The sequence below is a fragment of the Entelurus aequoreus genome, linkage group LG15 (genome assembly GCF_033978785.1).
Source record: "Entelurus aequoreus isolate RoL-2023_Sb linkage group LG15, RoL_Eaeq_v1.1, whole genome shotgun sequence".
Lineage (NCBI taxonomy): Eukaryota > Metazoa > Chordata > Actinopteri > Syngnathiformes > Syngnathidae > Entelurus > Entelurus aequoreus.
This window is the reverse complement of record NC_084745.1, coordinates 36,728,849-36,744,178: the sequence shown is the minus strand read 5'-3', so window position 1 is coordinate 36,744,178 and position 15,330 is coordinate 36,728,849. Positions and strand designations below refer to the sequence as shown.

At 40.2% G+C, this 15,330-nt stretch overlaps 1 protein-coding gene across 4 annotated transcripts in view; it reads right to left on the bottom strand.

Moving 5' to 3' along the window:
* The window catches only part of smarcd3b (SWI/SNF related, matrix associated, actin dependent regulator of chromatin, subfamily d, member 3b), a 51,605-nt gene that overhangs the window by 18,136 nt on the left and 18,139 nt on the right, over positions 1–15,330 (bottom strand). For all 4 annotated transcript variants that reach the window (XM_062021411.1, XM_062021410.1, XM_062021413.1 and 1 more), the window contains exon 2: positions 9,385–9,605. In XM_062021411.1, the coding sequence (XP_061877395.1) occupies positions 9,385–9,605 (221 nt within the window). The remainder of the gene's footprint in view (positions 1–9,384; positions 9,606–15,330) is intronic.

Below are 15,330 nucleotides of genomic sequence, written 5' to 3'. Positions count from 1 at the left end.
GAACGCAATCTGACCCTCATTACAGAAGTAAACATGGTTCATTTCTAGTAGGTCTCAGTCGTGGAGCATTTGTAGTAAATTTAAGGATTTTGTGCAATCAAAGTCAACATTTTCTGAACCAAATTATTGCACATGGAAGATTAAGAAGGAAAAGGGGAAGCATTTTGTCTCTTGAGAGCATGTGGGCAAACAGTCGGAGACAGGAGACGTGGAACATTGTAGTGAGTCCCTAAAACATTATTTTCGCCTGTTTTCTGCTCATTTGTCAACTATTTATTTTATTATTTCCATCTGTTTTGGCCAATAATGATGACTCATCGCTTTTTGTTGAAGTATTAGTCAGATGAATGCGAACTGAGCGTTCAGACTGTAGTTGCCCTGTATACATATCTGATTTATATCCACGTACGAAAGAAGCCTGGGTCAGATGTGAAACATTTTCAAATGCACTGTTCACATTTACATGAAAAATCTGATAGAGGTCACATATTGGCAAAAAAATCGGGGGCAAAGCCGAAGAGATGTTTATAATTTTTATAGTTGACAAAAAATAAGATACAATATATATATATATTTAAAAAAGTATGCAGATATATATTGTAAATAGGAAACAATATGAAAACTATTGTTGCAAAAACAAATCTTTTTTAGCAATAATTTTCTATAATATAGCGCTTTTCTAAGTACCCAAAGTCGCTTTACATGTTTTTCTGAACCCATCAATCATTCACACCTGGTGGTGGTAAGCTACTTTCGTAGCCACAGCTGCCCTGGGGTGGACTGACGGAAGTGTGGCTGCAATTTGCGCCTACGGCCCCTCCGACCACCACCTATCATTCATCATTCATTTCATCGGTGTGAGCGGCACCGGGGGCAAAGGGTGAAGTGTCCTGCCCAAGGACACAACGGCAGCGATTTTTAGATGGTAAGAGGCGGGGAGCGAACCTGCAACCCTCAGGTTTCTGGCACGGTTGCTCTACCCACTACGGCACGCCGCCTCTATAGGGTACAATTGTGAATTTTCCGCCATTAGAATGAATGCACTATAAAGTTTTTTTAATAAATATTTTTCAAAAAGAGCTTACAGTAAAATTAAGTGTACTTGCACACAATTTAAGTTCTAAATCAAAAGTTAAATCCCGTCTCTGTCAACATCACTGAAATTGTAAAGGCATAACTGTATTGGATTTCTTTAGCTTGCGTACTTAAAGGGGAACTGTACTTTTTTTGGAATTTTACCTATCATTCAAAATACTTATGTAAGACAAGAACACATATATATATTCTAACTGGTAATTAAACACATGCAAAATCTGCTAACAATGGGGATAATGTGATTAATGACATCATTGCGTCTATTCCGCCCATAAAGCCATCTAAATAACATCTGAAACTCGCAACAATACTCCATTTACATCTCGTGACCTGAATATTAACCAAGTATTAGCGATATTGTTATTATAAGCGCTAACATTAGGGACTACTGTTAGCGGCACCGTGATCAGAGAGCTAACTGGCTTATGCTAATATATTGACATAATGAGCCGGTGAGCTGCTGCATCGCCTCTGAGTTAGTAAAAGATGAATCTAGATTATAAACCATGCCTCTCACTTGTATAGTAGAAAGTTGTGGCCATAAACCAAGCAGATGGTCAACATTGAAATTCAACTTAGACCGGAGATGGCGAGAAAGACACAAAAAGACGCTCATTTGCAGCACCATTTTTTTTTTAACCTACGCTAGGATAATCATTAATTCTTTATCTGAACGGGAAGATATGAACATCCCATCAGTCGGCATCCCAGTGAGAGTGGACATTGTACAGTAAGGGATTGTTTTATTATGTTCATAGCTTTTATATCTTGTTTAGCACTTAGCAATACTGCTACATTATCTTTTTATTACACAGCTTCTTAAAGTTGTAGATCATTCTCCTTATGTTCAGGCTCAAAAATATCATTGTTCCAAAGTAGTCTTTGTTAGCTCTAATGATGTCTCCCATGTCTGTTGTTGTTGTTGAAATACAAACCCTGTTTCCATATGAGTTGGGAAATTGTGTTAGATGTAAATATAAGCTGAAAACAATGATTTGCAAATCATTTTCAACCCATATTCAGTTGAATATGCTACAAAGACAACATATTTGATGTTCAAACTGATAAACTTTTTTTTTTTTTTGCAAATAATCATTAACTTTAGAATTTGATGCCAGCAACACGTGACAAAGAAGTTGGGAAAGGTGGCAATAAATACTGATAAAGTTGAGGAATGCTCATCAAACACTTATTTGGAACATCCCACAGGTGAACAGGCAAATTTGGAACAGGTGGCTGCCATGATTGGGTATAAAAGTAGATTCCATGAAATGCTCAGTCATTCACAAACAAGGATGGGGCGAGGGTCACCCCTTTGTCAACAAATGCGTGAGCAAATTGTTGAACAGTTTAAGAAAAACCTTTCTCAACCAGCTATTGCAAGACATTTAGGGATTTCACCATCTACGGTCCGTAATATCATCAAAGGGTTCAGAGAATCTGGAAAAATCACTGCACGTAAGCAGCTAAGCCCGTGACCTTCGATCCCTCAGGCTGTACTGCATCAACAAGCGACATCAGTGTGTAAAGGATATCACCACATGGGCTCAGGAACACTTCATAAACCCACTGTCAGTAACTACAGTTGGTCGCTACATCTGTAAGTGCAAGTTAAAACTCTCCTATGCAAGGCGAAAACCGTTTATCAACAACACCCAGAAACACCGTCGGCTTCGCTGGGCCTGAGCTCATCTAAGATGGACTGATACAAAGTGGAAAAGTGTTCTGTGGTCTGACGAGTCCACATTTCAAATTGTTTTTGGAAACTGTGGACGTCGTGTCCTCCGGACCAAAGAGGAAAAGAACCATTGTTATAGGCGCAAAGTTGAAAAGCCAGCATCTGTGATGGTATGGGGGTGTATTAGTGCCCAGGACATGGGTAACTTACACATCTGTGAAGGCGCCATTAATGCTGAAAGGTACATAAAGGTCAGTGGCGTGCGGTGACGTTCATGTCAGGTGAGGCACTGACTTTATCACAGTCAGATTTACAAACATATGAACCCTAAAGAGTATCTTATTCACAATTTGATTGGCAGCAGTTAACGGGTTATGTTTAAAAGCTCATACCAGCATTCTTCCCTGTTTGGCACTCAGCATCAAGGGTTGGAATTGGGGGTTAAATCACCAAAAATTATTCCCAGGCACGGCGCCGCTGCTGCCCACTGCTCCCCTCACCTCCCAGGGGGTGAACAAGGGGATGGGTCAAATGCAGAGTACAAATTTCACCACACTTAGTGTGTGTGTGACAATCATTGGTACTTTAACCTAACTTTAACTTTACACTTACAAACTGTAGCACACAATAAAGCACATTTAATTAAAAAAACGTTATTATGGTCTTACCTTTACTTATAAATGCGGGAGCGTTGTGAATGAATGAAATATGAAATCCGCGCTGCATTCTGCAGGTGTACCTAATGTTGTGTCCCTGTTCACGGCTCCTACGGCGCGCCGCGCGAGCATTGTTGTTTTTGCACTTTTTGGCTTCTTGTTAAGTGACTTTTTTTGGGTGGATTCGGTCTTGCACGTGGAGGGTTTGGGTGTGGGCTTTGGTTGGTGTGGTGCTCCCGTCGGGCGATGCATTCTGCGGCGGGAGTGTTAACCGGCACCAGGAGGCGGGGTTATGAGACGAGCCTCACACAGTGTGTCTTGGCAGCAGTTTTATGATCGCTCAGCACTAAAAATACGTTACACACATACAGTTGTTGACAAAATACACTGTACATTATATACCTCAGCTAACTAAACTATGGAAATGTATAATATAATTCATATAGCAATACGGTCTCACTGCACAGCAGGCCAGCAGTTAGCACAATCCATGTTGAGGGCGAGGCACAACGCAGTGACGTGCCTCAACTGGCTGCTGACACCGCACCGTCTCTTCTCAGTATTTGAACGGCAAATGTGAAAATAAAAATAAAAATAATCTAAAACTGGTGAAGTTAAATGGAAAATAACTTTAGTATAATCACTGGATACATATAACAATTTAATGTTTTTTTTTTTCTTTTTACTTTTTTTTTCTTTCCATGATGGCAGGTGAGGCCGTGCCTCCCCGGCCTCTAGTGACTGCACGCCACTGATACAGGTTTTGGAGCAACATATGCTGCCATCCAAGCAACGTTACCATGGACGCCCCTGCTTATTTCAGCAAGACAATGCCAAGCCACGTGTTACATCAACGTGGCTTCATAGTAAAAGAGTGCGGGTACTAGACTGGCCTGCCTGTAGTCCAGACTTGTCTCCCATTGAAAATGTGTGGCGCATTATGAAGCCTAAAATACCACAACGGAGACCCCCGGACTGTTGAACAACTTAAACTGTACATCAAGCAAGAATGGGAAAGAATTCCACCTGAGAAGCTTAAAAAATGTGTCTCCTCAGTTCCCAAACGTTTACTGAGTGTTGTTAAAAGGAAAGGCCATGTAACACAGTGGTGAACATGCCCTTTCCCAACTACTTTGGCACGTGTTGCAGGCATGAAATTCTAAGTTAATTATTATTTGCAAAAAAAAAATAAAGTTTATGAGTTTGAACATCAAATATCTTGTCTTTGTAGTGCATTCAATTGAATATGGGTTGAAAACGATTTGCAAATCATTGTATTCCGTTTATATTTACATCTAACACAATTTAATAAAGTGTCCAGTCGTAAAAGTGGCCATTGGGGGTGCGGTTCATCCCAAAGCAGAACTTTAGTATAGTTCAAATCACACACTAAAGAGTTTTGCCTGACTAAAAATGAGGAAAGAGAGACAGGATATTTTTAGCTCTAACTTGCTTCATATCTCAATGACACTGGAAGCACAGGTGGCGGTGCTCAGCTGGCAGCTGTGTCAGGTCCAAACTGCCATGCAGTAGGGCGGCTAGGGGGGGCATCAACTTGTTTGCCAGAGGACGCACAAAACCTCACAAAGTCAGCGCTCGGAGTAACAAAGGCGCTCCGGGTGGGTGACCCCTCCTCAAGCATCGATCAGACCTTCCCTGGGGAGCTCCAGGGCCCGACATTGAACAACACTTCTTTGACAATCCTGCTTAATTGTAAGAGGATCAATGGCGATGCAGATGAAGGAAACAGAGGTCCACTGCATATTGATCCTACTTTTTAATGAGCACACCTGCCACACTGATCACCATGCAGACCCCTGCTCAGAATGCTGATGTTCCCACCTGTCTTACTCCGCGCTTTAATAGCTGACCAAGATGCTCGGTAAGGACCAGGAAATCTTCCCTGATGTATTGAGGTGACTAATGGGATGTCATTGATGGATGTGATGGTAATAAACCCACAATGACACACAGCGACACCTCCAAACAACAACACGCCTCACATTGTTCGACAGGACACGTAATGTTATTCAGTGTTTTGTTGTTTTTAACACTTGTGTGACAGTTAGGAATGTAAACAAATGTAATTCACCTGCAACAGAAATCATTGTTTTACTGTTAATAATTAAGTGGTTAGCCTATTTTCACACATGAGTGACAGTTAAAGTGTGTTAAACAACAAGAAGTGTGAGTCTTATCTGCAACACAAATCATCTTATTTCTCTCTCATTTAAGTTAAGATGAAACGTTTTGCTGTTTTTATGCAGTGCTTAACTTTTTTACTCCTGTGCAGGCCTGTAGCTATCGATTAATTTAGTAATCAAATAATCTATTGATTAGTTTGTTCGATTAAAGTGGCTATTTGCAACATTTCAATGTATTTTAAGCCTTATATCCCTCCCTCTTCCGGCTTCTAAGACGCAACGATGTAACTACGTACGTACGTAACGCATGCGCGCGCATTAGCTTTGGGTGTTGTTAGCTAATAATAACAATTTGGATAACTAGTGTTAGGTGTCATTGAATGTATATTCTATCATAACAACAACATGACTGCAACATGACGTTGCTTCTCTTGGAATACTCGTGTCTGTGTGCACCGATCTCTGCGCGTACGTGTTAACGGGACAGAGTGAGTGACCGCCGTAAACACCAATAATTTTTTTCGGGCCGGTAAAATAAATTGTTACATAAAATTATTAATTGTGAAAAACATAGACAGTTATAACAACTAATGGTAACATAAGCTAGCCAATGGTGTTCTTGTTATAATTTTGCTTTGAAAAATGTAACTGTGAGCAAGTTGCAAACATCCCTTTTAATCGAGTAATCGGACAAAACACGTTATAGTCCAGGGTTTCCCCTACATTAAATTGGTCGTGGCGGCCCACCACCGCAAATCAAAAGCTCTCACGTCTTAAAAATGAGGGTTTTTTTTTACGTGAAAATAAATTTTAGTAATATAATGAATTAATTGAAATACATAGCCTATTAAGGAGGACAGTGGCAGCTTTCACAGAGAGAATATGCAGTTGGAGCAGCAGTGCAAAGCACATAAGTTGTCAGGCTCGCTGCAGCTCTCGCTGTTTGTCGCGGACATGGAGCAACAGAAGTAAAGAGTTCCCAAACACGAGTACAGTCTCCGAGAACACCACAAAAATATGCTAGATTTGTTGCTAGTCATTTAAAAAAAAAGAAAAGTCACTAAAAGGATTGGAGAAGTCTCTAGAAACTTGAAAAATGTTCAACAAAGTACATTGAACAATAATCAGCAACAACTGAAAAACAGAGCAAACAATATTAAAAAATATACAGTGTGTTAGTACTAATTAATAAGAGATTTGTTTTTAAATGTATATACACATTTTTTTTGCAATTTTAAAGAAAATATACATCAGCGCGTATTATGCAAATTATATGATGATGTCATATTGACCACGCTCCCACCACCACAAGTATGCTTGCAATTTTGGAGAAACCCTGTAAGACGCCTTGGCTATATGGCTTTAAAAAAAAATCTCCAATTTTTTCACAAAAAATTTGATTTTCCCCCCCTACTTTTTAAAAGAAACTATTAAAAAAAAAAATTTAAAACAAGTTTTTTGTTTATTTGATCAAAAACTAGTATGTTGAAATGACATTGCATACACTGTATATTACTTTTAGCAAAATTCTAATTTGAATAATGTTGTTCTTTTCAGACCAGGTACAAATTTGACTTTTTAAGGAATCATTTTCATAGAACTAAATTAAGAGCGTCCTCTCGTAAGAAATACTTCTGGCCTGAGTAAAATACTTCTGTTAACAAACATGTAGCATTGTACATTGCATACAAATAAATAACAATCTCTAACATTGACAATAATAAAATGCAAACTTAAGACTTCTGTCTTGAATAAAAACTTTCAGTAAATAAAATTTTAGTTTTATACATTGTAAGCAAATTGAGGATTATAGTTTGTTTCAGTAAGTGGATAAAGGCAGGCTTTTTCATGCACACATCATGGCGATGTGCACAGCGACTGCTTTAGTGCTCGTTCTGTGCACTGTGCTTCTTTCTCATCATACATACCTGGTGTAAATGATTCCCCCACAGTAAGATGATTTTTAGCCCGTAGTTTGTTTGTAGTTGCAGTCTTGTTCTCATAAACAGTTGTATTTCCCGCACTCGACTGAAGGATTTGGTTTCAGATGCAATAATAAGTTTGTTGTGCTGTGCTCTTTATTTAAACAAACTTTGCAGCGTGCAGTCACTTGTGTTTTGCACATGTTTTGCAAGTGCCGCTAAGGAGATAAGGGGACGGCACAAGCTAAAGAAGCTTATGAGGGGCAAAACGTATGCCGAAGCACAAGGAGAATTTTATTTGTATTTTTTTTTAAGTCACCTGCAAAAAAAACAACCTCGAATATATCAATAAAATCGATATATCGTCCAGACCCTGTAGTCTCTATGCGTATTTTAGGGAAAACAATTTAAATAAACCACAAATTCCTCCCCCATCCCCCAAAAAAGGGCATTATTAACATCAACATTACACTTTTAACATGTGTGCATTAATGCAATTTTAAAATGTAAACCCCACCACTGTGCACCGCCACACACATTACTCATTAAACGATTAATCGAGGCAAATTAATATAAATCAAAGATCGAATTAACTGATAAATTAAGTTAAAGTTAAAGTACCAATGATTGTTACACACACACTAGGTGTGGTGAGATTATCCTCTGCATTTGACCCATCACCCTCACCCCCTGGGAGGTGAGGGGAGAAGGGAGCAGCAGCAGTGGCCACGCCCCTGAATCATTTTTGGTGATTTAACCCCCAATTCCAACCCTTGATGATGAGGGAGGTAATAGGTCCCATTTTTATAGTCTTTGGTATGACTCGGCCGGGGTTTGAACTCACGACCTACCGATCTCAGGGCGGACACTCTAACCACAATCATTGCAGCCATACACCTGCGCGACAGATGGGAATGTTAAAAAACAAGGCTCATATGCACCAAAAATCATTACATGTGTTACTGTTTTTAAGTAGCGCTTAATTTCTTTTTACACTTGTGTGAAAAAATGAGACGTGAGAGGCTCACCAACAACACAAATCACCTCGTGCCCTTTGTCATAAAATTTTCTACAGTTTTTATGTGGTTGGTAACTTCTTCTTACACCTGCGTTACAGATAAGAATGTTTGAAAATGAGATGTGCCAAGCTCACCGACAATGCACATCAAGTCAGGGCTTCGTTATCAAAGTGAAAAGTAGGACTGGAATGTTGTACTGTTATGTGGTGGTTCACTTCTTTTTACACTTGTGTGACAGTTAAAACTGTGTAAAGTTGAAGGACGGTTGAAACTGTTGACTGTGTAGAGCTGTGACGTAAAAGTAGAGGTCGGCGATTCAAATATTGATATCAGCGATACGAGGGCAGTATCAGAGTGGGAGTGTGATGAGATCGTATTTTTGTTGAGTTACTGTCTGTTTGTTTTCACAAATGTCTGTGTATATGTTAGCTCAAAAATAGCAAAAACACACACAGATATTTGTGAAAATACACAGAAAATAAAAAAAATTATCTCACCACACTAGTATCAATCCAAAACGTATACTGACTTGGGATCGATAATATCGATATTTGCATAGCCCACCACTGTACTGTTAATCAGTTTTTATAACATTGATATAGCATTGATTATTTGACTGTGGATTTATAGCTTTCCATTTTAGAACTTCATTCAAAATTCCAGCATTTTACAAACCTTGACAACGCAACATTGGAATTTAGGTAATTTCTACAATTCCATTCACCAGTAGAACGTCTTATTGTGTCGAGCCAAACTGCTTGAAAGGTGAATACAGGCGGTCCAAATTAGGTTTCATGGTCTTCTTTTTTAAGGGATATTTGGTTTCATAAATGATCTTAAGCCCAATGCTGGGTTGAGATCCACACTTACTTTCTGGCCCGGTTCTGGACGGCCTGTTGCTGCTGTTGCTGCTGCTGTTGTTGCTGCTGCTGCTGCACCTGCTGGGAGGGGGCGGGCCTCTTGCGACTGGCCTCTATTACCGGGGAGGGCAGACCGGGCCGCACCGCCGGGTTCCCTCCGTACGGCGGACCGGGGGGGCCCATGGGAGCACCCTGGTGGGGCATCCTTGCCCCAGACGGCATGCCAGGACGCTGGAAACACAATGTTCAAAGTCAGCTTCATTAATTTGCTTTATGTACAATTTTACGTTCTGAGCAACAAATAAAAAATATTTTCATTGAATTTGGAAGCCGTGTAATTTTGACATTAGGGGTGTAACGGTACGTGTATTTGTATTGAACCGTTTCGGTACGGGGGTTTCAGTTCGGTTCGGAGGTGTACCGAACGAGTTTCCACATGGACCGCACGTTGTGTAAACAATGCACACAGAGGCACACCACAGGGCATGCTAGAAGCGACCGGGCTACGATAGACTGACCATACGTCCTCTTTTCACCGGACATGTCGTCTTTTGCGGGGCTGTCCGGGCAGAGTGTCTTAAATGTCTCAAATGTCCGGCATTTTGAGTTAGGGTTGCGTGTATTTTCAATGTACGTTCAGGGTTAAGAAGGGGTTAAAAACAAAACAAAGGGTGGAGGTGTGCGTGCAGCCGCATTCGTGAGGGAGGGGCAGAGACAGAGAGAGCGAGAGAGTTATGATAAACGCGCACTTTTTATCGATAGATTTGTCAGATTTAATTTTTTATTATCTATAGCAGGAGTGTCAAACGTGTGCCCCGGAGGCCATTTGCGGCCCACAGCTAATGTTTTAAAGGCCCACGGCACATTGTAAAAATACTATTGAAATAAACAAAAACATAACAAAAGTGAAATAAAAAAGCTTAAAGGTTAAATGTAATTTAGAAAAAGTTGCAATGTTGACTAATAAAATAAAGCTGTTTTTTTTTCTGCTCAAAACATAATATTGAATCAAAATCAATGTTATTATGAATTATTGACCTATCCAAGGTTCCGATTACTTCACATCATATATTCCACTAAGAAAAATATTTTTGGTGAAAGATTTTGCAAATTTGGTAAATAAATTACCAAAAAATTTATATTTTGTTGTTTTCTTACTGTACCAAAAATGAACCGAACCGTGACCTCTAAACCGAGGTATGTACCGAACCGAAATTTTTGTGTACCGTTACACCCCTATTTGACACATCTGCACATTTAGGAGTCTACACAGTTTGGTTTTTGTTTCTCTTGGTGGAAAAGACACACGCTGCTGCGAAACAATGCAAACAGTCCTGACTGGGGACGCCTGGGAACAACTGGCTAAGCGCTCACCTGCGCTTGCCACTCGCATGGCAACAGCTGCGTCCCGCCTCCGTTTGGCGGGGGACAACGTGACTTGTCCAAAGCACAGTCCAACTATTTGCCTCCCAAAAACAAGACCATTACTGTACTTATATATTGCAATCTACATCTTAACTCATTTAATTAGGTTTACTGCAGGTGTGTCCAAAATGTGGCCCGGGGTTCATTTGCACCTCCAGTTTTGTTGCCCTGTAAGATATTGTTGAAATAAAATCAAATAAAACAAGTAACAATGCAAGAAAAGGGAACAAAAAGACATAATGTAGTGAAAACAAGCTATGGGTGTCCAGATATGATATTGATATCAGATATCGATCCGATACAAGCAAAATAACAAGCATCGGATTAGCCCAAGCTAGACATACATAGTAAGTGTCCTTATTTGACAACAGCTAAGCACACAAGCTAGGCATATGTAGGTCATAAGTAGAGGTGGGGGAAATGATTGATTTTTAGATGCATCGCAATTCGGACATGGACAATTATAAAATCGATTAATAACGTCAATAATTGATCATCGATTTATTTATTATAAATAAAGTAACACAGACTGTTCTACAATTTGGCTGACTGCAGCGAGCAACCTCACTGAGAGATTCGACGAGTTCCTTTATTATAGGGCACTTATGTTCCAATTTTGCAAACATTTCCATGAATTGTGATGGGAATTTATTTTTACAAATGCACTGTTTTTAAAAGTTTCAAGTGATAAACGCTTATTTAGTGAGACGAAAATAAATGTAATAATGCATCAATATACATAAATGAAAGAATAATAAATTTTTTAGCAAATCATAGCTCCTGAATCATAATCGAATTGTGAGGTGGCCAAAGATTCACACCTCTAGTAATAAGTGTCCTATATCAATTAATATTAAATACAGATACAAAGTGTCAAAGACATCAGCGTATTAAAATTGTATCGAGTAACAAACGTATCCGCATCACTCCACATACTATGTCATGAGCGCAATTATTGTAACCACCAGTGGTGTGCTGTCAGGGCCAGCAAAGCCTTCTCTGCTGGCCTAACATAATCAGAAATCATGATCATAATTAAAGATAAAATTATTTTTGTATTTACTTTCCCTAAATATTTAAAAGTATTCATATTCTCTTCATGTCATATTATGCTCGTTCAAGTGCTGTTGTTGTTAGTTTTAGTTTGTATCCAATCAGAATTCAGCTAGCTTATGTTGCCATGCTGTACGAAATCTGCCAGGGGCCTTCAGAATCAACAATGCGGGCGTCCGTGCACTGTAAGTGAACGGGGACATACAGTGACAGACAGTTGCGATAGTAAAAGTTTGACAGGATTTGTGTAGCCTCTGGGCCAACATGTTCACACCTGTCGTTGCATTTGCACACCGTAAAACTAACCACCCCCTACCTCATCAGTGGAGACAATATGATCACTTTGGGTGCGAATTGCTTTTTTTGTAAAGAAAATTGAAAAACATTTTTTGTAAAAATAAAAAAAGAATACATAATTTCTGTTTTTAGCATTTTGTACAGACTTTTCAGTATGTGGCCCCAGGTAAAATACGTTTGGACACCACTGGTGTACTGCATACAAGGACATGACCATAAAGCTAAAGAATATGTAACTTCATGCTAAAAAGTCCTTTTAAAAATAGTATTGTGTGGTATTTTTATTTTGAACATGCATAACCAATTACATGAAGGAAAATCACATGTGCACAATTCCATGTTTGAAAAGAGGTAGATGACCATTCCATTGAATCGGTGGCGGGAAATAAAATGTATAAATGCAGGATAAAATTAACTGTAAAATTTTTTTTTTTATTAAGCCAAGTGTCTTAGCACAGTCCTGTTACCTCATTTTATTTGTTCCTGTTATTAGTTTATCTACATTTATTGTTTTTGTAAACATGCTATTAGTATGGATGTCATGTATTTTCTAATTCCATGGTGACAAACTAACTCCGGTTAATTTCAGCCATGTTACTAAAATGGGTCATTTTAGTACAAACAACCTTGTACAAAAATGAAATAAATTTGCCTGTGATGGGACAATACACATTTTGAGTAGTTCGATGTGTTTATTATGTCAAAAAAGGCAAAATGGCACCGATTAAGTGGAATAACTGAAAGCTTCTCCAATTTCTACTCCTCCATTCACAGCATGTGTAAAAAAATAACTTATAGGTTTACATTCTCTCAGTCAAACATTCACTTCCTGTGTGTAGGTGTCACATTTTCCAATACGGGGAGAGAAGAATAAAGAATGTCTAGCAACCGCTCACTAGCGATGATACAAATCACAACATTTGGATGCCCTGCTTGGATGTTTTGTCACTTTCGGAAGGTTGATGTGATCTTTAGACTGTCCACAAAGTAGTCACGTGGAAACAAACAAAGAGCGTCAACTAAAAAAGAACATGAAAAGTGCCGAAAATATGCCGTAAAAAATGGGTGCGCGACTATAAATGGCATTTTATTTGATAAGTCTATCCGCAGACTAAAAGACGCAGACAGAAGACGTGTTATCAGCCTTTTTTAAATTTATTTGATGTGCAAGCTCTGGCGATCAAGAAGCAGGCGCTGCTGTCACTCTAGTTGGAGTGTGTGTGTGAATATGTGTGTGTGTGTGTGTGTGTGTGTGTGTGTGTGTGTGTGTGTGTGTGTGTGTGTGTGTACGTGTGTGCGTGTATGGGGGGCTGTTTGTTGGGTTGGAGTCACTGAGGATAAAACAACATATGGTCTGGGGGGCCCTACGGCTCCAATGTTGTCACCTAGAGTGTCATCGCTCCTTTTAGAAGACACAAGCCTCACATCAAAAGCAGAGGTCTTGAACAGTCAAATATTTAGTTGATTGGACTTTTTCATGTACATCAATTTTGCGCAAATGTAAATATCTTTGACTACAGTTTAACATTGATCCTGTTGTTTATAAATGCCATTGGCATGGACTCCCTACTTACTCTACCTCAGTTAAAAAAACAAACAAACATAAAACATCTATATTATTGTATTCACGGTAGAATTTACGATGACCAGCGATTAGCACTGTAGTTTCCAGTCAGCAATTAGCAAACTAGTTGCCAGCTAGCTATTAAACTCTATTCGCCAGCTAGTGGTTTGCGCTTTAGTAGTCAGCTAGCAATTAGCACTGTAGTCACCAGCTAACGATTAGCGCTGTAGTTGCCAGCTATCGTTTGCGGACTAGTTGCCAGCTAGCAATTAGCACTGGAGTTGCCGGTTAGCGATTACTGCGCCAGTTGCCAAGTCTGGATTAACGCTCTAGTTGTCAGATAGCAATTTGTGGACTAGTTGCCAGCTAGCCATTAACGCTATATTAGCCAGCTCGCGATTAGCGCTGTCGTAGTCAGCTAGCGATTACCGCGGCAGTTCCCACGTAGGGATAGACGCTCTAGTTGCCAGCTAGCAATTTGCAGACTAGTTGCAAGTTAGCAATTTGCAGACTAAGTGCCAGCTAGCAATGAGCTTTTTAGTAGCCAGCTAGCCATTAGCACTCTGGTCACCAGCTAGCAATTAGCGCTCTAGTTGTCAGTTAGTACTTAGCGCACTCGTTGCCAGCTAGCGATTATTGCGCCAGTTGCTGGGTAGGGATTGACGCTCTAGTTGCCAGCTAGCAATTTGCAGACTAGGTGCCAGCTAGCAATTAGCTTTTTAGTAGCCAGCTAGCGATTAGCACTCTGGTCACCAGCTAGCAATTAGCGCTCTAGTTGTCAGCTAGTACTTAGCGCACTCGTTGCCAGCTAGCGATTGGCGAGTCAGTTGCCAGCTAGTTATTAGCGCTGTATTAGCCAGCTAGCGATTACTGCGCCAGTTGCCAAGTAGGGATTAACGCACTAGTTGCCAGCTAGCCCATTGTGGACTAGTTGCCAGGGAGGATTAACCCTGTAGTTGCCAACTAGCGATTAATGCTCTATTTGCCAGCTAGCGATTATCGCTCTAGTTGTCAGCTAGCTATTAGCGCTGTATTAGCCAGCTAGCGAGTAGCGCTTTAGTCGCCAGCTAGCGATTACTGTGCCAGTTGCCAAGTATGGTTTACCACTTTAGTTGCCAGCTGGCAATTAGTGCACCAGTTGCTAGGGAGGATTAACGCTGTAGTTGCTAACTAGCGATTAATGCTCTATTTGCCGACTAAACTGGCTCCCCCATCAAGTGTAATTGATGGGGAGGGTGGCTGGACACCCAGCAGAACAATAACAATATCTGTCAAAGGGCGGAAGAGCACAGGAGTGCCAACGGCCATCTAGCAAGTTCCAGTACACCAAACTTTAAGCATGACTACCCCCAGAACCCAAGAAACCCACCTACCAGGAGTAAACTAGTCATGATGAAAAGTTTGGGAGAAGGAGCTACACAAGGGAGACAACCCTAACAGAAAACAAGACCTCAACGGCTGAACAGGCAACTGTGAGGGCGGATGAAGGCTGCAACAGACTATATTAGTGCCGTTTGTCTTGGTTCTCCATCATACTTGCCAACCCTCCCGGATTTTCCGGGAGACTCCCGGAATTCATCGCCTCTCCCGAAAACCTCCAGGAAGAAATTTTCTCCC